Source organism: Hyperoodon ampullatus (assembly GCF_949752795.1).
Source record: "Hyperoodon ampullatus genome assembly, chromosome: 4".
Lineage (NCBI taxonomy): Eukaryota > Metazoa > Chordata > Mammalia > Artiodactyla > Ziphiidae > Hyperoodon > Hyperoodon ampullatus.
In genome coordinates this window covers 73,528,345-73,548,735 of record NC_136917.1, presented here as the reverse complement: position 1 = coordinate 73,548,735, position 20,391 = coordinate 73,528,345, and the positions used below count along the sequence as shown (strand labels likewise).

The 20,391-nt window shown below is 36.8% G+C and overlaps 1 protein-coding gene across 3 annotated transcripts in view; it reads right to left on the bottom strand.

Annotated features, from left to right (window-relative positions):
- The window catches only part of CEP120 (centrosomal protein 120), a gene marked incomplete at both ends in the record, with an annotated part of 77,194 nt that overhangs the window by 44,647 nt on the left and 12,156 nt on the right, over positions 1-20,391 (bottom strand). The window contains 5 exons of one of the 3 annotated variants that reach the window (XM_079702775.1): positions 540-717; positions 2,174-2,390; positions 3,358-3,585; positions 5,241-5,438; positions 13,326-13,474. In XM_079702775.1, coding sequence (XP_079558901.1) covers positions 540-717; positions 2,174-2,390; positions 3,358-3,585; positions 5,241-5,438; positions 13,326-13,474 — 970 coding nt within the window. The remainder of the gene's footprint in view (positions 1-539; positions 718-2,173; positions 2,391-3,357; positions 3,586-5,240; positions 5,439-13,325; positions 13,475-20,391) is intronic. The other 2 variants (XM_079702773.1, XM_079702774.1) reach the window with 2 other exon arrangements.

Sequence of the window (20,391 nt, the reverse complement as noted above, 5' to 3'; positions counted from 1 at the left end):
GAAGACCCAACGCAGCCCAAAATAAATAATTTAAAAAAGCAAAACAAGCCATTATGTAAAAGCCATTTAACTGACTGAAACATATATTTCAATTAGCTAAATTGAACAGTGTGGACACTTCCAGTTCATTAGGTATGGTCTTTAGATTCATAGGTATAAAAGGTAGATATTAAGACTATAACCTCCCATTATAACACAGTTTTATAGAAAAATCAGATACTATACTCCCATTATTTTGACCTATGGCACCTTTTCTGGAAACAATACATTTTAAGTTCAAGAGTCACTATATTTTAAAAAGGAACATTAACAAATTATTATCAATACCTACAATTATTAGCAAGACTGTTACCTCTCATACTACCAATGCCACCTTTAATTAAGTTCAAAGTCATTAGGACATAATAGCCTTACATCCTTTTAGTCCACTGATTTAACAAATGTCATAACTTCTTTGGTGACATTTCTCCTCTGCAAACCCCAAACAGAGGAAAGGCATTTCTCCTCAGAAAATATTTTGAAACAAAATCAAATCATACCTTAATATACAGTTGACTGGAAAACCAACTTCCAAATCACGGACACTCCTTAAGTCTATTGAAAAGCAAAAATGATGTGATGTTGCAGGAACAGCAATTTTCTGTCCTGAAGCTGTTCCTGAAGCAATGGATGTAGTCACTGGCTGGGCCAGTAAAGCTGGTTCAGAAGAACTGACAGCTAAAATGAACATAAAAATTAAAAAAAAAAAATTCTATTTGCTAACAATTTCTCTTAAGTTATTCAGATAATTTAAAGATATCATCTCATTTACCTTCAAGCAAAGACTTGACTATCTGATTTTATAAACATATGAATTGAGGCATAAACTTCTTAAAGTGACTTGTCCAATATTATGTAGGCTTTAATTCCCATTATAGAACTGTGCAAAAAAAAGAGCTTACTCTCACTCTCAACATATATTGCAAAACACAAAAGCATACAGTACCGATGCAGTAATGTATGATAGCAGCCTGGCAGGCACTAATATTTCTAAGAGACAGGTGAATATAGCTTAGTATTTGAACAGTTGTATTTGAGACTTATTGCAGATATAATTACATCACTTTTTAAAAAGTAGTTTGGTTAGGGTTTAAAAAGTCGTTTGTTAGACTATGTCTAACAAAAAACTAAAACTTGACAGAGAAAGACAAATATCATATGATATTGCTTGTATGTGGAATCTAAAAAACTTGTACAAATGAATTTATTTACAAAACAGAAATACAGTCACAGATGTAGAAAACAAACTTATGGTCACCAAGGGGGAAAGGGGAGGGGAAGGGATAAACTGGGAGATTGGGATTGACATAGACACACGACTATATATAAAATAGATAACTAGTAAGGACCTACTGTAAAGCACAGGGAACTCTACTCAGTACTCTGTAATGGCCTGTATGGGAAAAGAATCTAAAAAAGAGTGGATATATGTATATGAATAACTGATTCACTTTGCTGTACACCTGCAACTAACACACCTTTGTAAATCAACTCTACTCCAACAAAAATTAAAAACAAACAAAAACACTAAAACTTGAAAAGACAGAGGTATCTAGTCCAATCCTATTATACACCAGAGGTGTTTAATGAATGGCCCAAGTCCTATAGCTACTCAGTGACAGACCTATAACTTGTACCCAAACTTCTAACTCCTAATCCACCACTGCTCTTACAACTTATACTACTAAATTTAACTGTAGATTCTTACATAACAGATGGAAAAATTTTATAAGACAAGATAAATATGCATTCTCAGACTGTCTCAACTTTAGGATCAAAAATGATTATTCTGAGTTTACTATAAGAGGCAGTTAGTATCTCTTTTCTCTAAAATTCCAGTGAAATTGAGATACTGAAGAGTTTGCTAATAATCTATTCGAAAGAACTATATTCTTTAATTTCTTTTGAATAAGCTACTATTTCTAGTATGAAAATAACTGAAAAATTATCTTACCTTTTAGCAAATTCTACTATGAAGTTAAGTAAATTGCAATTACTTTAGTATGATTTTTTTTTTACATTGACTCTTTAAAAAACTCAATTTTTACTTAGCACCCATGAAAACTCGCAGTCATTTAATAGATGGCTGAAAAATCTATACCTAAAAGATAGATCTGTGAAAAGAATACCTTACCCTTTGGATTGGGTTTTGTGTCCTTATCATACTGTAAGCTTTCCACTTCACTTTCTGTTGCGTCGTCTCTTGTTGGAGGTGACTGACTGTGAGGTGGAACAGGGGACACGCGTGGAGACTTGGGCCCACTGTGTGTCTTCTCCTTTGTGGGGGTGAAAACTGTCTTCTTTGAATGGTGTGGCTCATGTTCATTCTGGGTCTTTAATTCAATTAAAGACTAAAAACAATTTTTAAATAAAGTATAATATGCAAAGAACTTTCCTTCATAATTAAGCAAAAATCGTGATGTTGTTTTTAAAAAATATTAGCTTCCTTTCCCAGTTTGGATATTCCTAGTCTACTTCTCTTCATAATTTGCAAATTTTCTTATAGCATCTAGGACCAGAAAAAGGAAGATGAACAGGAAGGAAATATGATATCCAGAGCTCCGTATCAAAATGCATCCTAATGCATAAGAAGGGATATTCAATAAAAGAAGTCAGGCATAGGTGTCCTTGGGAATGGTTATTCCTACCAAAGCAATACAAAGGAGGTATTACTAAAAAACAAACAAAAAACCAAAAACCCAGAAGTCTAGTATGATTTTCTTCCTTTGCTCCACTATCCTCTAAAAATACATGCATATATGTCTTTTTAAACTCTCACTTCAGTTCACAGCCTACGTAAAAATCAGTTCTTTAAAAGAACATGACACTAAAGTTGATTCTGGGGCTATATATAATCAAAAAACATATATATTCAAATAAATGTCTCTATTGCCTACAGACAGTATGAGGACTATAAAACACTGAGCCAAAAACCTTATCTTAGCTAAGGCTGAGTCAACCAAAAAGGATCCATTAACGCAAATTACTGGAAACTGGGTCTAAAAATATTCTCTTCTACCGTAGTCCCTCTTCTGCCACAGTTACTGACTACGAGCTGGGGGTGTGGGGAATGGTTTTCACTACATGAAAAGACTGGACTGAAGGGCTCTGGACAGTGTCACCTATGAAATGCGGCAGAAGCCATAGCACTTTTCAGAAGGGTCTTTTTGGAGAGGAGGTTATCATATAATGAAGGCCACTACCTAAGAGTAATAAATACTTTCTTATGTGGGGTAATGCTTCTGAAGCTCAACTTTTGTGACTAATCATGAACTACATTGAAGAAGCTAGAGGAGGGGAAGGAGGGTCACTACTTGCCTGGGCATCTAAGCCTTCTCTCTGCAGAGCCACAGACACTCCCACAGTGGGGGCTAGATCCACAGGAACAGGTGCAAGCTTTTGTTTGGCTCGGTTTGGAGGGTCAAGAGTAAAAGCACCTTCAACTGTGACTGGGCGATGGTTGATTTCTGTACTACCCTTTTTCAGTAGTCCGGTTAAGGGTATTTCTGTACTTCCAAGTGACTGGTCTCCACAGCAGAGGTGGATCTAATATGACAGGGAAAATCAACATCAGGCTTTATATTTTCTCCTTTATTCTAAACACACAAACTTAACAAAAAGTTATAAAATGATCCATAGAAGGAAAACAGAATGCAGATTATCTTATTGACCTGCAGTGGCTAAGATACTTACACATGATTGTTAAAAACTGTTGCTAAAGCACAAAATTTACCCAGAACTCAATAATAAAGTTATTAATTCTTTTCATTTTTCCTTTCAGTACTGTACACTCCTATGTTATCACGTTCTCTTTTCTGTCTCTTTGGTGAGCTATGGTTACTTTAATATTGTACTATGCTATCTTACATATGCAAATTATATCATGAATATATGAATTTAAACAGAAAACAAATACATCAAGCATCTTTTCTATTTCCATTATAACGTTAAACACAGTTCTTAAAAAATAAGTGAATGGGTCCAGCCCTATTTGGAAATTAAAGAAACTCAAATAATTCTGTTTTATTCACCCATAAAACACCATGAATATTTCTTTCTCTTTTTTCTTGCTTTTCAAACTTTATATATAAAACAGACTGCTTAACAGTGAAAGGTAAAAGAGAATACCTCTGGGGTGGTGGAATGTACCATTAATCACTGCTAGCTAATCAAAACTTCAACATTACCACCTTTTGCAACGACCAAAAAAAAAAAAGGCTGCTCCAGATATGTGTCACATAACTATTCTTTTCCCTTACTACATTGAAGCCACAGCAAACCTAGTATTCATATGAACAATATGCAGTCATTACATAAAAATACTTTAAATTCTACTATCAGCAATGACCTATAACAGTCCTAATGTTATTAGGTGTGATATTTTTAATGGGCTGGAGAGAAAGGATTTTTATGACTTAAATTGTCCATGAAAATCAAACTAATAAATAAGTCAATAGTTTTGGTAAGGAATTTTATAAGATAAAATTCAAAGTGCTTTTTTCCTGCATTTCATTTTATATAATCTTCAACTTTCTAAATACCTTGCATTTAGCAGAACCACCTCTAAAATTTAGTTCCACTAAAATTTCTTAATGCCTCTTTTCACTATCCACTCAAAACGCAAGCAAAGTCTAATGAATGATCACTTTACTATAAAAAAAAAGACTACCCCACCCTACTTCACCACCCATTTCAGTCTGATTAAGATTAATCATAACAAACAGAAAAGTAATTTTGGACTAGATAAGGTTCACTTTTAAATAAAGTCCAATTTAAAATTGGTTTACAAAACTACCAAATTGAAGAACAGGTTTTAGAAAGTTGTTTTATCTCTTTGATTTTAATAGCAATAAGGTGTATAAATTCTGAAATCTAGAGTGTGATCTGTGTGGTGACAGCTAATCTCCACTAACAATAATAAAACCTGCCTCCTGCCCGCAGCTTTAAGCTCCAGGTACAACTTTTTATGATAAATGACCGATAACTGATCTACCTCTTTCCACAGTAACAAAGTAAGGCGGTATATCTCCTAAAATTCTGAAGTAACTGTCATGCTGTGACTGTACAAGTCAGGATAATTCCTAAAAAATTAAAAGATGTGGCAGAAAGATGATATCCACTTCAGAAATAAGACAGAGTTTGGGTACCTCTTTAATGCTTAAAAAATCATCTCATAGGAAACAATTTTCTGCCATACCTACCTGTAGCTTAGACTGAAGAGCCAGGTAAACACGAAGAATTTCTATACTGCTACGTATTCGAACAGATGCTCTCTCTGGCTCAAAGTCTGGGTTGATCAAATCATTGAAGGGTTCATTTGTAACGTCATTTCCCAGTAAAGAATAGTAAAAGAAAAACTCAGGCCGTCTTTCTGGAAGTTTCATGGTACATGGAATTAACTAAATATTTAAGGAAAAAAATGATTATTACATTATAAACCACTAAACATCCTTAAAGATGTCTAACAAACTCCAAAAATATTTGCTAAAATGATTTTTTTCAAGCCTTAAATTAGTAACTCAAAATTTCTAAATCTCTGCCAAATTACTACCAAATCACTAGTTTAATTTTTAAAGGTTTATCTTACACAAGCACAGAGACTAAAATATTTTTATACATTAATGTTGTTTTAAAGCTTATGTTTCATTCAACTAGTCAATGAAAACTCCATAAAAGTTCTTTTAGAAGAAAGTGGTCAAATATTTTACACTGAACTTTCCTTATATCCACATATCCTTACTCCACTATCCTCTCCGTAAATGAGAGAAGGTTTTTAAGAAATCTTAATCCAAGCTATTTACTATAACTTCTTTTGATGGGAAAAAAAAAAAAAGCTTTGTAGCTACACTTACAAAACTTGGAGACCTATAAATTAAGTTACAAAAGGCTGTCTTCCGCCCACTGTAAGGAGCTGCTGCAGGGGGAAAATGGAGCCCTTCACAAATGAAATGTTTACTGGGGGTGGAACAAGATGGCGGAGGAGGACATGATCTCACCTCAAGAAAACACCCAAAATCACAACTAACTGTTGAACAACCATCAACAACAAAAAAAATGGAACCTACCAAAAACGATATCCTACATCCAAAGACAAACAAGAAGCCACAAGGAGATGGTAGGAGGGGCACAATCATGATAAAGTCAAATCCCATACCTGCTGGGTGGGCAACCCACAAACTGCAAAATAATTATATCTCAGAGGTTCACCCACTGGAATGAAAGTTTTGAGCCCCATATCACAATCCCCAGCCTGGGGGTCTGGAATCGGGAGGCAGAGCCTGCAAGGCATCTGGAGTTGAAGGCCAGAGGGATTTGATCGCAGGAAATCCACAGGACCAGGGGAAACAGAAACTTCTCTCTTGGAGAGTGCACGCAAGTTCTTGTGTGCTCCAGGAACCAGGGGAAAGAGCAGTGACCTCGTAAGAACCTGGGCCAGACCTAATTGCTGGTATTGGAGGGTCTCCTGTAGAGGCAGGGGTTGGCTGTAGCTCACTACTGAGATAAAGACACTGCTGGTTGTATTTCTGGGGAGTACCCATTGGCATGAGCCCTACTAGAAGCCACCATTTTCTCACCAAGACCTGGCCCCATCCAACAGCCTGTAGGCTCCAGTACTGGGATGCCTCAGGCCAAGCAACCAACACAGCCCCACCCATCAGCAGACAGGCTGCTTAAAGCTTTCCTGAGCCCACAACTTCCTGATAAACACACCCCTTGACATGGCCCTGCCCACCAGAGGGACAACACCCAAGTCCACCCACCAGTAGGTAGGAACCAGTCCTTCCCACCAGGAAGCCTGCACAAGCCACTAAGACCAGCCTCATCCACCAGGGGGCAGAGAGCAGAAGCCATAAGAATTACAACCCTGCAGTCTGCAGAATGGAAACCGCAATCACAGAAACACAGACAAAATGACATGACAGAGGAATATGTCCCAGACAAAGGAACAAGATAAAACCCCAAAAGAACAAGTAAGTGAAGTGGAGATAGGCAATCTACATGAAAAAGAATTCAGAGTAACAATAGGAAAGATGATCCAAGGTCTTGGAAAAAGAATGGAACCACAGATTGAGAAGACACAAAAAATGTTTAACAAAGAGCTAGAAGATCTGAAGAACAAACTAACAGAGATGAACAATAAAATAACTGAAAAGAAAAATACACTAGTAGAAATCAATAGCAGAATAAACAAGGAAGAAGAACAGATAAGTGACCTGGAAGAAAGAATGGTGAAAGTCACAACCACAGAGCAGAATAAAGAAAAAAGAATGAAAAGAAGTGAGGACACTCTCAGAGGCCTCTGGGACAACATTAAGAGCACCAACATTCGCAATGCAGTAAGTCCCTTACATACGAACTTTCAAGTTGTGAACTTTCAGAGATGTGAACATGCATCTGGTTCCAGCAAGGAACCAGAACCTGTGCCATCAATGTCAGGTATGAGTGAAACTGCAGCTTAACCTCCATCTATTGCTGATAATCCTTCAGATTTACCATCTCCCACCTCCTCTCCCTCCTCCAGTCAGTAACTCTTCTTGCCTGTTCACTTGATGCCAGCCCCTGTATGCCAGCTGTTGTACTGTACTACCATACATTTCAAGGTACTATACTGTAAGATTAAAAATGTTTTCTTCGGGGCTTCCCTGGTGGCGCAGTGGTTGAGAGTCTGCCTGCTGATGCAGGGGACGCAGGTTCGTGCCCTGGTCTGGGAGGATCCCACATGCCACAGAGCGGCTGGGCCCGTGAGCCATGGCCGCTGGGCCTGCGTGTCCGGAGCCTGTGCTCTGCAACGGGAGAGGCCACAGCAGTGAGAGGCCTGCGTACCGCAAAAAAAAAAAAAAAAAAAAGTTTTCTTCATTTTTTGTTTTTTATGTATTATTTGTGTGAAAAGTACTATAAACCTATTACAGTACAGTACTATACAGCTGATTGTGTTAATTGGGTACCTAGGCTAACTTCATTGGACTTATGAACAAATAGGACTTACAAACGCACTCTCAGAACAGAACTCATTCATATGTAGGGGACTTACTGTATAGGGGTCTCAGAAAAAGAGAGAAAGGACCTGAGAAAATATTTGAAGAGATAATAACTGAAAACTTCCCTAACAGGGGAAAAGAAATAGTCACCCAAATCCAAGATGTGCAGAGAGTCCCAGGCAGGACAAACCCAAGGAGGAACATGCAGACGTTAATCAAACTGACAATAATTAAAGACAAAGAGAAAATATTAAAAGCAACAAATAACATACAAGGGAATCCCCATAAAGTTATCAGCTGATTTTTCAGCAGAAACTCTGCAGGCCGGAAGGGAGTGGCACAATGTATTTCAAGTGATGAAAGGGGAAAACCTACAACCAAGAATACTCTACCCAGCAGGGCTCTTGTTCAGATTTGACAGAGAAATCAAAAACTTTACAGACATGCAAAAGCTAAGAGAATTCAGCACCACCAAACCAGCTTTACAACAAATCCTAAAAGAACTTCTCTAGGTAGAAAAGAAAAGGACACAACTAGACACAAGAAAATTACAAATGGGAAGGCTCACCAGTAAAAGCAAACATGAAGTAAAGGTAGTAAATCATCCACACACAAATATGCTCAGAGGGTAACAGTAGGGAGTTTCCTTTAAAAACTAAAAATAGAGCAACCATACGATCTAGCAATCCCACTCCTGGGCATATATCCAGAGAAAACCATGGTTTGAAAGGATACATGCACCCCAATGTTCACTGCAGTGCTGTTTACAATAGCCAAGGCATGGAAACAACCTAAATGTCCATCGACAGATGAATGGATAAAGAAGATGTGGTACACATATACAATGGAATATTACTCAGCCATTAAAAAAAATGAAACAATGCCATTTGCAGCAACATGGATAGACCTAGAGATTATCGTACTGAGTGAAGTAAGTCAGACAGAGAAATACAAATATCATATGATATCACTTATATGTGGGAAAAAATGATATAAATGAACTTATTTACAAAACAGAAACAGATCTGCGGACATGGAAAATAAACTTATGGTTAGCAAAGGGGAAAGGTGGGGGGAAGGGATAAATTGGGAGTTTGGGATTGACATATACGCAGTACTATATTTAAAACAGATAACCAATAAGGACCTGCTGAATAGCACAGGGAACTCTGCTCAATATTCTGTAGTAACTTAAATATATATATATATATATATATGTATGTATGTATGTATGTATGTATGTATAACTGAATCATTCTGCTGTACACCTGATACTAACACAACATTGTAAGCAACTATAGTCTAATATAAAATTAAAAAAAAAAAAAAAGGGTGTCTTCCATACTAGGAGTGTTACTTCTCAAAGCTGGTAGTTTCCTGGCCATGTGACATGAAGACATGGGATGCTTGTCCCATAAAATGCAAAATACCTTCTAATGGACCTTTAATGTTTGCTAGCACATTGTTAAAAGTAACAAACTATAAGTAATTGACATGTTCTGCAACAGGAGATGGCTTAAAAATATTGTAGTTATCAAACAATATGGCTCCTAAATAATGATATAGTGACATGAAAGTTACCTAAAATATTTTTAAGTCAAAAAAACTTAACAGGACAGTTTGTAAGTCTGTTAAGTTTGAAAATAAAAGTACTAACCACTTAGATTAAAACAACCCAGTACTGAGCACACAGTAAATAGTCAATAAAGTTATTTATTTTATATTAAATATATTTTATATACAAAGCAAGTTATTACTTTAATCCTATACTTTAAAATGTATTTGTTTGATTAGATTTTAATCATGTGGATTTTAATCATGTAGATTTATACTTATTGAGAGCCAGCACCTATACACTTTTAGTTGTTGAGAGCACAAATTCTGGAGTAAGCCCCGACCCTCAACTTTGGCTCCACCAATGGCTTGCTATGAGACTTTAGACAAGTACTTAATCACTCTGTACCTCCATTTCTCTTAGGGTTCTTGGAAAGATTAAAAGAGATAATACATGTTCACTTCTACAAGTCTGCCTAGCACATAGTCAGCTATTATGTGAATGGGAAAATATCTGAGGAAAAGAATATACTGCTCTTATGGGTGATTATTTCTGAGGAGTTTAATTAAAAGAGACTTTTATTTTCTTTTACTTTCTTCCATAGTCAGAAAGCAATAAAAATTTTAAGAAATAAAGATAGCACTTTTATATTTCATAGCACATTTAATTCTGAGTAATTCCCACTAAGAGAAGAGATGCTTTTAAAAATCCTTTATCATCCTTGGATTTAGAAACAGGTTTTTTGCCCTAATTTCAATATTTAAAAAGGAAGCAAAATTATCACAATCCAGTATTCTTACTCTAATTTCACTCCTGCATTCTACTACTTTACAGTATCAATGTTCTAAGTCACTTATTTGCATCTGAAAGGTATGTTTGTTTATCACTAGATGCTTTCTCACACTACCTTTGACTAGCTTGAGAAGAAAAAAACTAAACTGCTATTTTTTAAAATCCTTGGCTTGTCCATAAAGAGTGAAAAAAGCAAACAAGTAATACTAAGCAGTATCAAGGGATGAATAAATTATTGGGCTTAATTTTTTGTGTTTTAAAAAATTATCATAAGATACACATAAGAGAAAATTTATCATTTTAACCATTAAAAACTGTACAGTTCAGTAACATTAAGTACATTCACAATGCTGTGCAACCATCACCGCTATCTAGTTCCAGAACTTTTCCATCACCCCAAACAGAAACACCAGAACCACTGAGCAGCCACTCCCATTCTGCTCCCCCATACCTTCTCCCTCCCCTGGTGACCACAAATCTGCGTTTTGTCTTTATGGGTCTGCCCATCTGGATATTTTATATAAACGGACTCATACAGTATGTGACCTTTTGTGTCTGGCTTATTGCACTCAGCATGTTTACAACATTCATCCTTGTTGTAGCATGTATCAGTACTTCATTTCTTTTATAGTTAAATAATACTCCAGAGCGAGTGTGTGTGTGTGTGTGTGTGTGTGTGTGTGTGTGTATTTATTTATTTTGTTAATCTATTCATCCATAGATGGACATCTGGGTTATTTCTGTGATATTCTGGGATACTGTAAATAGTGCTGCTATGAACATTTATGTACAAGTTTTTATTTGAATACCTTGTTTTCAATTCTTTTGATATATACCCAGTAGTGAAATTGCTGGGTTCTATGGTAATTCTGTTTAATCTTTTGAGGAACCTACTTGGCTTAATTTTTATCAGAGATAGCAAATAGCTTGCCAGACATCAATCTGTTTTTTTATTTTTAACTAAACTGAGTGACTTGTCCTAAAAAGTTGCTTTGTATTACCAAGAACTGTATTAGTTTTAGTTGTGGATTCAGTAGATCAATTACCACAAGCTTTCACTATATAAATATAGGTTCACACATAAAAACTACATGTTAAGCACATTAGTTTTATCTCATTCCTCATGCACACCCACAAGGCTGGTACTACTGCCACCATACAACTGAGAAAATTCAAGCCTGAGAAAGGTTAAGTAAGTTGCCTAAGTTAAAGAAGCCAGTAAGTAGTGAGAATTAGATTCCAATTCAAATTGATCTTACTCCAAAACCCCTTCAGAGGCAACAGAGCAAAATATGGGAACAAGAGAATGTGGAGAGTGACCATATGGCCAGAAATGCCTAGGATATTTACTAGCTAAAAAACTTTCTCAAAACTTGGTTTCCTCACCTCAAAAATAAAAATAATAATCCCCTAAAGTTGTGCTAGGATTAAATACAACATTAGCAAAGTAGTGAACACATACCTATTTCACAAAACATAACACAAGTAAAATTATGCCTTCCTAGGGAGTTGAAAAAATATTTTTAAAAATAAAGTAGCAATTTAAAATACTTTGCAGGTATTTAATAACACAGTAAAAACACAGTAGACTCACTATCTAATGTGTGTTCTGATGTGGTTAATGAACAGACAGTGGACATCTAGCTTCCCCCGCAACCAGGGTGGCACATTAAGCCGGGGCAATCCACAAGCAGAGCTTTATGAAGAGAGGAAAAAAAGAAAATTGATGGAGAGAGACAAAATCACATATATATAGTGTCAATGAGAAAATGACAGTACCAAATTGGGAGAGAAAGAGTAAAGCTCAAAGAATACGTATATATAAAAAGTACTTTTTGTAGTGGGCATGAATTCAGTGTGACAGAGCTAAACACATTTCCTGAGAAAAATCTTTACCTGATAGATCTTACTAAGATTTAGTGTGGTCACTAACTCATATTTCACTTACGAATGCAGATTATCTGGGAAATGTAAACCTCTAAGAAAGTGAATAGTCTGATAATTTTAAAGTCATAAGCCATATCCTCTATTTTTTAAAGTATTAATTTATTTCAGGTGCTATAGATCAACATAATGTCAAAAAAACTGGACAATGTCAAAAAAACTGGACTCGATCCTGAAAAGGACAATGAAATAACAGCTACTTTTGTGTTGAGCCATTGCTGGGAGGAAGCAATTGGCCACAGGCCCTGAGCATCCCTGCACATTCTTGCTGAGTGTAACAAGAATGCAAGGCCCTGACCACTCTTATCCAGGCCATCTCCCAGCGTTGTTTATGCAGCTCATAACTTTGATAAAGTAACGTGTCTTCCCAGACAAAGACCTAGACTACTTACAGTAAAAGTCGTACATTCCCTAAGTTCTGTGTTCTTCAGCTGTGACACACTCCCAATGAGTGTGGAGCAACCACCTGAGCCCCTCTATGTCACCACCATGGGACTTGGGATAGGGGGAACTGAAAAAAATATGCTGATATTCATGTTGCTTGCTGTGCTAAGAGCAGTACACTCCCTTCTCTCTGACCCAAGAATCTTCTGTCTTCTGGCAGCATTTAGGCTAATTTGTTAGTGTGTAAATAAGGTAAAATCTAATCCCAGACCTGACAGCTATTAAGGTCTGACTGAGACAATGTTCCCAACATTGTATATTTCTCCAAAAAGTAAAGTATTTAACACTTAGAAAAAAATCATTTCATAACAGTCTTTACAATGTCACAGAATACAATGTGAAACAATGCTTTTTTATGGTCTTTCCTCTAAATTCTAAGAGATTTAATTTATTCTCTTACTACCAAGATCATCCCAATTTATTCTTTTCCTAAAACAAAAATGCTTTCTGATATGAAAGAAAACATTTTTCTAAATTATTTTTGTAAGTCTACTTGCAAGTCTTTTTAATACCTAAAAGACAGATTTTAAAAATAAAATGTTTTCAAGTTCTTCATGAATCACTCATCTCACCTGCTCCAACTGGGTGGCGAATGCTATGGTCACGGACATCATGAAGAAGTCAGTACAATACTCTGCTGGTCCGATCTGATGATAGCCTCCCTCCTCATTCAGCACCGCCACAATGTCCTTTGCATCAAGTCCAGACAGGCTGGCAGGTACTTTATGGAAAAAAACACAATTAAACTACATTGTAGTTTGCCATAAACCATTATAAGATTTTGAAAGCTGGTTATACTTTTTAATTTACTTGGCAGTTTTCACAGATACAGTTAATATCTCAGTAAGGTTTCCTTTGATTTCAATTTAATAAACCACGTAGAAAAGGTATCACAGGTTGCCCAAAGGAAGTGAGTCTAAACTGCGAACTGAAAAATAAGTAAAACTTGGCTAAAAAGAGCAAGGTAACTAGATAGAGAATGAGGGAGTGGAAAACGGTGTTCTAGGCAGAAGAAACAATATATACAAAGACTCAGAAGCAAGAGAAAGTGGTTAGAGAACTAAAATAGATGTGGCGTGCTGGATCATAGACTGAGGACTCAGGTACAGAAAGTTGGGAGAGGCCGTATCATAAAGAGCCTCCTTGAACACCATGCTGAAACATTTGGATAGTTTTCTAAGAATAAGAGAAAACAAAAAAACAATTTTGAGGAGAGAACAGATATAATCAAATAGGCTTCGTTATGAAGAGACTGGAGAGGGACAAGGATTTTTCAAAACTGATTAAGGAAAAAAACAGAACTACACAAAACTAAAATAATAGACAATATTCAGTGTCAGGGAGATTGCCAGCAAGTTGGCACTCTCCATGTTGGTAGGTACAGACTAGTACAACCTTTTGGAGGGTAATATATCAGGGCTTATCAAAATTTTATATATGCATACCCTGTAAACCAGCAATCCTCGACTCCTTCAGGAGTTAAGCCAAAAGAAATGTGCTTACAGTAGCACTAGCTAAAAATAGTTTAATGGTTAAGAGTATGGACACTACATTCACATAGACCAAAGTTCGAACCCTAGTTCTGTCATTCAGTAGTTGTATGGGAAAATTATATGATCTCCTTTAGTCTCCATTTTTCCTTCTGCAAAGCTTTTACAGTGTTGTTGAGAAGATCAAATTAGATAACAAAAGCACTTAGCACAGTACCTGACAATTAAGTACTTTAATAAAGGTAGCCATTAAGCAGTAACGTCAGCAGAGCTTAAGAGGTCAAAATACTAACTATGACAGGTCTCGCATTATCAGAAAGGGAGAACACTTGCATAAATCTTGTGGTGTAGGACTAAAAGGATTGAACGTGTCAATGTGAATATATGTTGTTCAGTATATATATGGGCAAATTGATAATATAAAGTATATATGTATATATACGTGTTTGTGTATATATATCCATGTGTCTGCATACATATGTGTGTATGTATACATACATGGGAACAACACCCCAATAGCACACCTAGCAGTTGGATCTTCACTTGTAAACATCATTCTTTTCTAAAAATAAGCAGGGCTCCTTAAAGTAATGGCTGAATCCAGGGCTGAGATGGGAAAATTATTTGATGAACCTGGACCATCTTCTTGTATCAGGAAAGAAAAAAAAAAAAAGCTCAAAGAGACTTCCCTGGTGATCCAGTGGTTAAGAATCTGCCTTCCAAAGCAGGGGACGTGGGTTGGATCTCTGATGAGGGAACTAAGATCCTACATGCTGCGGGGCAACTAAACCTGCACACCACAGCTACTGAGTAAACACACTCTAGAGCTCGTGCACCACAACTGGAGAGCCCATGTGCCACAACTACTGAGCCTGCGCACTCTAGAGCCCACACCACAACTAGAGAGAAGCCTGCGAGCCATAACGAAAAATCCTGCATGCCACAACGAAGATCCCACGTGCTGCAACTAAGACACAACACAGCCAAATAAATAAATAAATAAACAAACAAACAAACAAACTTTTTTTTAAAAAAAGCTCAAAGGATTATTGAGATCGTAAAAAGGAAACAGAAGAAGCTTGAAGGGGTTCTCAATGCCCAAATCCAGGACAAATAATGATGGTTAAAGATTATAACCCGCTAAATAAAGACAAAACTGTCAAGTCCATACTTAGACAATACAAATAAGTGAATAAATTGAAGGTATGATGAAGAATAAATATTTTTCTAATTTTCTAATTCTTCCCCACAAAGTATTTATTAAGTACAAAAGAAAACAAAAGTTTATAGTTGAGAACACAGACACACACCACCATAATCAAGTAATCAAGTGAACAGAATCAGTAATGAGACTAAATCAAAATAGTGCGCCACCTGATAAGATGCAATGAGAACAGAGCATCTTAATAGGCCTGCCAAAGATGCATAACCAAAATCTAGTACCAGACAAGCCCCAACAGTACAGGGGACACAGCCTCACCAAGACTGAAACCTAATCACAAGACTATAGAATGCTTCCCCTCCCCCTTACCGCTATATTACTAAAAGTCTATTTTCCTTTACCCAGTATACCATGTCTATCTTTCAATAAAAAATTACAAGGCACACTAAAAGGCAAAAAAAAAAAAAAATCCATAATCTACACTTCAATCTTAGGAAAACAGAAAAAGAAGAGCAAATTAAATCCAAAGTAAGCAGAAGAAGAGAAACAATAAAAACTAGAGCAAAAATCAATGAAATTGAAAACAGGAAATCAATGGGAAAAAATTTAACAAAATCAAAACCTGGTTCTTTGAAAAGATAAATAAAATCAATAAGCATCTAGCCAGCCTAAGAAAATAAAGAAGACACAAATTACTATTAACAGAAATGAAAAAGGGGACATCACTACAGATTCCCATGGACATTACAAGTTTAATAAAGGAATGCTATGAACAACTCTATGTCCACAAGTTTGATAACCTAGATGAAATGGACAATTCCTTTCAAAAACACAATCTGCTAAAACACACACAAGAAGAAACAATCTGAGTAGGCCTATATCACTTAACAAAATTGAATCAATAACTTTAGAGAGCAGAAAACACCAGATCCAGATGGATTCACTGGTGAATTCTACCTAATATTCAAGGAAGAAATTATACCAATGCTCTACAATTTTTTTTCCCACAAGACAGAAGCAGAGGGAATACTTCCTAACTCATTATGAGACTAGCATTATCCTAGTATGAAATCCAAGCAAAGACATTACAAGAGAAGAAAACAACAGACCAATATCTCATAAATATAGATGTAAAAATCCTCAACAAAGTATTAGCCAATAAAATCAACACAATGTGTAAAAAGAACTATATACCACAACCAAATGGATTTATTCAAGGTACACAAGACAGGTTCAACATTCAAAAAGCCATTAATGTAATCCATCATGTCAAAAGGCTAAAGAAGAAAAATCACATGATTGTATCAATACATGCAGAAAAAGCATTTGACAAAATCCAACACTCATTCATGATAAAACACTCTGCAAACTAGAAATAGAGTAACCTCCTCACCTGATAAAGAACATCTACAAAAAATCTACAGCTAACATCATACTTAATGGTGAGAAGCTTTCCCACTAAGATCAGGAGTATGGCAAGGATGTCCCCTTTCACTACTGCTTTTCAATAGCACACTGTAAGTCCTAGCTAATGCAGAAACACAAGAAAGGAAACAAAGTCATGCAGATTGGAAAGAAAGACATAAAACTGTCTTTGTTTGCAAGTAACTGTAGAATGACCATCTATGGAAAGACCGAAAATAAAAACAAAACAAGACAAACCTACTACTGGAACTAATAATAAGCAATTATAACAAGGCTGCAGGAGACAAGGTTAATATGCAAAAGCCAATCGCTTCACTACAGACCAATAATAAACAAGTGGCATTTGAAATTTAAAATACCGTTTACAGAAAATTAACCACCACGGAGACAAGATGGCAGAGTAGGGGATGTAAGCTCACCTCTTCCCAAAAAAACACCAAAATCACAGCTAACTGATGAACAACCATCAGCAAAAAAAGTGCTGGAACCTACCAAAAAAGATATCCTACATCCAAAGACAGAGAAGCCACAAAGACAGGGTAGGAGGGGCGCAAACTCAGTAAAATCAAATCCCATTCCCACTGGGTGGGCGACCCACGAACTGGAAAATAATTATATCACAGAGGTTCTCCCACAGGAGTGAAAGTTCTGAGCCCCATGTCAGGCTCTCTGGCCTGGAGTTCTGGCATGGGAAGGAGGAGCCCCCAGAGCAAACTGGCTTTGAAGGCCTGTGGGGTTTGATCGCAGGAAATCCACAGGACCGGAGGAAACAGAAACTCCACTCTTAGAGGGTGCACACAAGGTCTCATGCACACCAGGACCCAGGTGAAAAAGCAGTGATCTCATAGGAGCCTGGGCCAGACCTACCTGCTGCTACTGGAGGGTCTCCAGGAAAGGCGGGGGGCAGCTATGGCTCACTGCAGGGACAGAGACATTGGTGGCAGTACTTCTGGGGAGTACTCATTGGCGTGAGCTGTCCTGGAGACTGCAATTTTCTCCCCAAGATCTGGCCCCACCCAACAGCCTGTAGGCTCCAGTGCTGGGACACCTGAGGCCAAACAACCAACAGGGTAGGAACACAGCCCCACCCATCAGGAGACAGGCTGAGTCTTTCTGAGCCCACAGAAACAAAACAAATCCCTTGACACAGGCCTACCCACCAGAGGGTCAAGACCCAGGCCACCCACAAGTGGGCAGGAAACAGTCACTCCCACCAGGAAGCCTGCACAAGTCTCTTAGTTGGGCCTCATCCACCAGTGGGCAGAAAGCAGAAGCAAGAACTACAACCCTGCAGTCTGTGGAACAGAAAGCGCAATCACAGAAAGTTAGACAAAATGAGATGCCAGAGGAGTATGTCCCAGATGAAGGAACAAGATAAAACCCCAGAAGAACTACTAAGTGAAGTGGAGATATGCAATCTACATAAAGAAGAATTCAGAGTAATGATAGTAAAGAGGATCCAAGATCTCAAAAAAAAATGAAGGCAGAGACTGAAAAGATACAAATGTTTAATAAAGAGCTAGAAGATCTAAAGAACAAGCAAACAGAGATGAATGATACAAGAACTGAAACAAAAAATCCACTAGAAGGAATCAATAGCAAAATAAATGAGGCAGAAGAATGGATAAGTGAGTTGGAAGACAGATGGTGGATATATTGCTGCGGAACAGAATAAAGGGAAAAAAATGGAAAGATATGAGGACATTCTAAGAGACCCATGGAACAACATTAAAGGCAACAACATTCTTATTACATGGGGTCTCAGAAGGAGAAGAGAGAGAGAAAGGACCCGAGAAAACATCTGAAGAGATCATAGGTGAAAACTTCCCTAACATGGGAAAGGAAACACTCAAATCCATGAAGTGTAGAGAGTCCCAGGCAGGATAAACCCACGGAGGAACACAGGCCAATATCACTGATGAACATAGACGCAAAAATTCTCAACAAAAAACTGGCAAACCAAATCCAACAATATATTAAAAGGATCATACACCACGATCAAGTGGATTTACCCCAGGGATGCAAGGATTCTTCAATATCTGCAAATCAGTATGATACACCACATTAACAAACTAAAGAATAAAAACCATATGATCATCTCAAGAGATGCAGAAAAAGCTACTCACAAAATCCAATACCAATTTATGATTAAAAACTCTCCAGAAAGTGGGCACAGAAGGAACTTACCTCAATATAATAAGGGCCATATATGACAAACCCACAGCTAACCATTCACAATCATGAACAGCTGAAAGCATTCCATCTCACCACTTTTATTCAACATAGTTTTGGAAGTCTTAGCCACGGCAATCAGAGAAGTAAAAGAAATAAAAGTAATCCAAATTGGAAGAGAAGAAGTAAAACTGTCACTGTCTGCAGATGACATGATACTATACATAGAAAATCCTAAAGATGCTACCAGAAAACTACTAGAGCTCAACGATGAATTAGGTAAAGTTGCAGGATACAAAATTAATATACAGAAATCTCTTGCATTTCTATACACTAACAATAAAGGATCAGAAAGAGAAATTAAGGAAACAATCCCATTTACCATCACATCAAAAAGAATAAAATACTTAGGAATAAACCTACCTAAGAAGACAAAGATCTGTACTCTGAAAACTATAAGACGCTGATGAAACAAATCAAAGATGTCACAAACAGATGGTAAGATATACCATATTCTTGAATTGGAAGAATCAATATTGTCAAAATGACTATACTACCCAAGCCAATCTACAGATTTAATACAATACCTATCAAATTACCAATGGCATTTTTTGCAGATCTAGAACAAAAAATTTTTAAATTTGTATGGAGACACAAAAGATCCCGAAGAGCCAAAGCAATCCTAAGAAAGAAAAACAGAGCTGGAGGAATCAGGCTCCCCAACTTCAGACGATACTACGAAGCTACAGTAATCAAAACAGTATGGTACTGGCGCAAAAACAGAAATATAGATCAATGGAACAGGATAGAAAGCCCAGAAATAAACCCACGCACCTATGGTCAATTAATCTTCAACAAAAGAGTCAAGAATATATAGTGGAGAAAAGACAGTCTCTTCAGTAAGTGGTGCTAGGAAAACTGGACAGCTACATGTAAAAGAATGAAATTAGAACATTCTCTAACACCATACACAAAAATAAACTCAAAATGGAGTAAAGACCTAAATGTAAGACCGATACTATAAATCTGTTAGAGGAAATCGTAGGAAAAACACTTTTTGACATAAATTGAAGGAATATCTTTTTCAACCCATCTCCTAGAGTAATGGAAATAAAAACAAAAATAAACTAATGGAGTAAAAATAGAGCAACTATATGTTCCAGCAATCCCACTCCTGGGCATGTATCTGGAGAAAACCGTAACTTGAAAAGACACATGTACCCCAATGTTAATTGCAGCACTATTTACAATAGCCAGGACATGGAAGCAACCTAAATGTCCATCCACAGATGAATGGATAAAAAAGATGTGGTACACGTATACAATGGAATATCAGTCATTAAAAAGAATGAAATAATGCCATTTGCAGCAATATGGATGGAGATTATC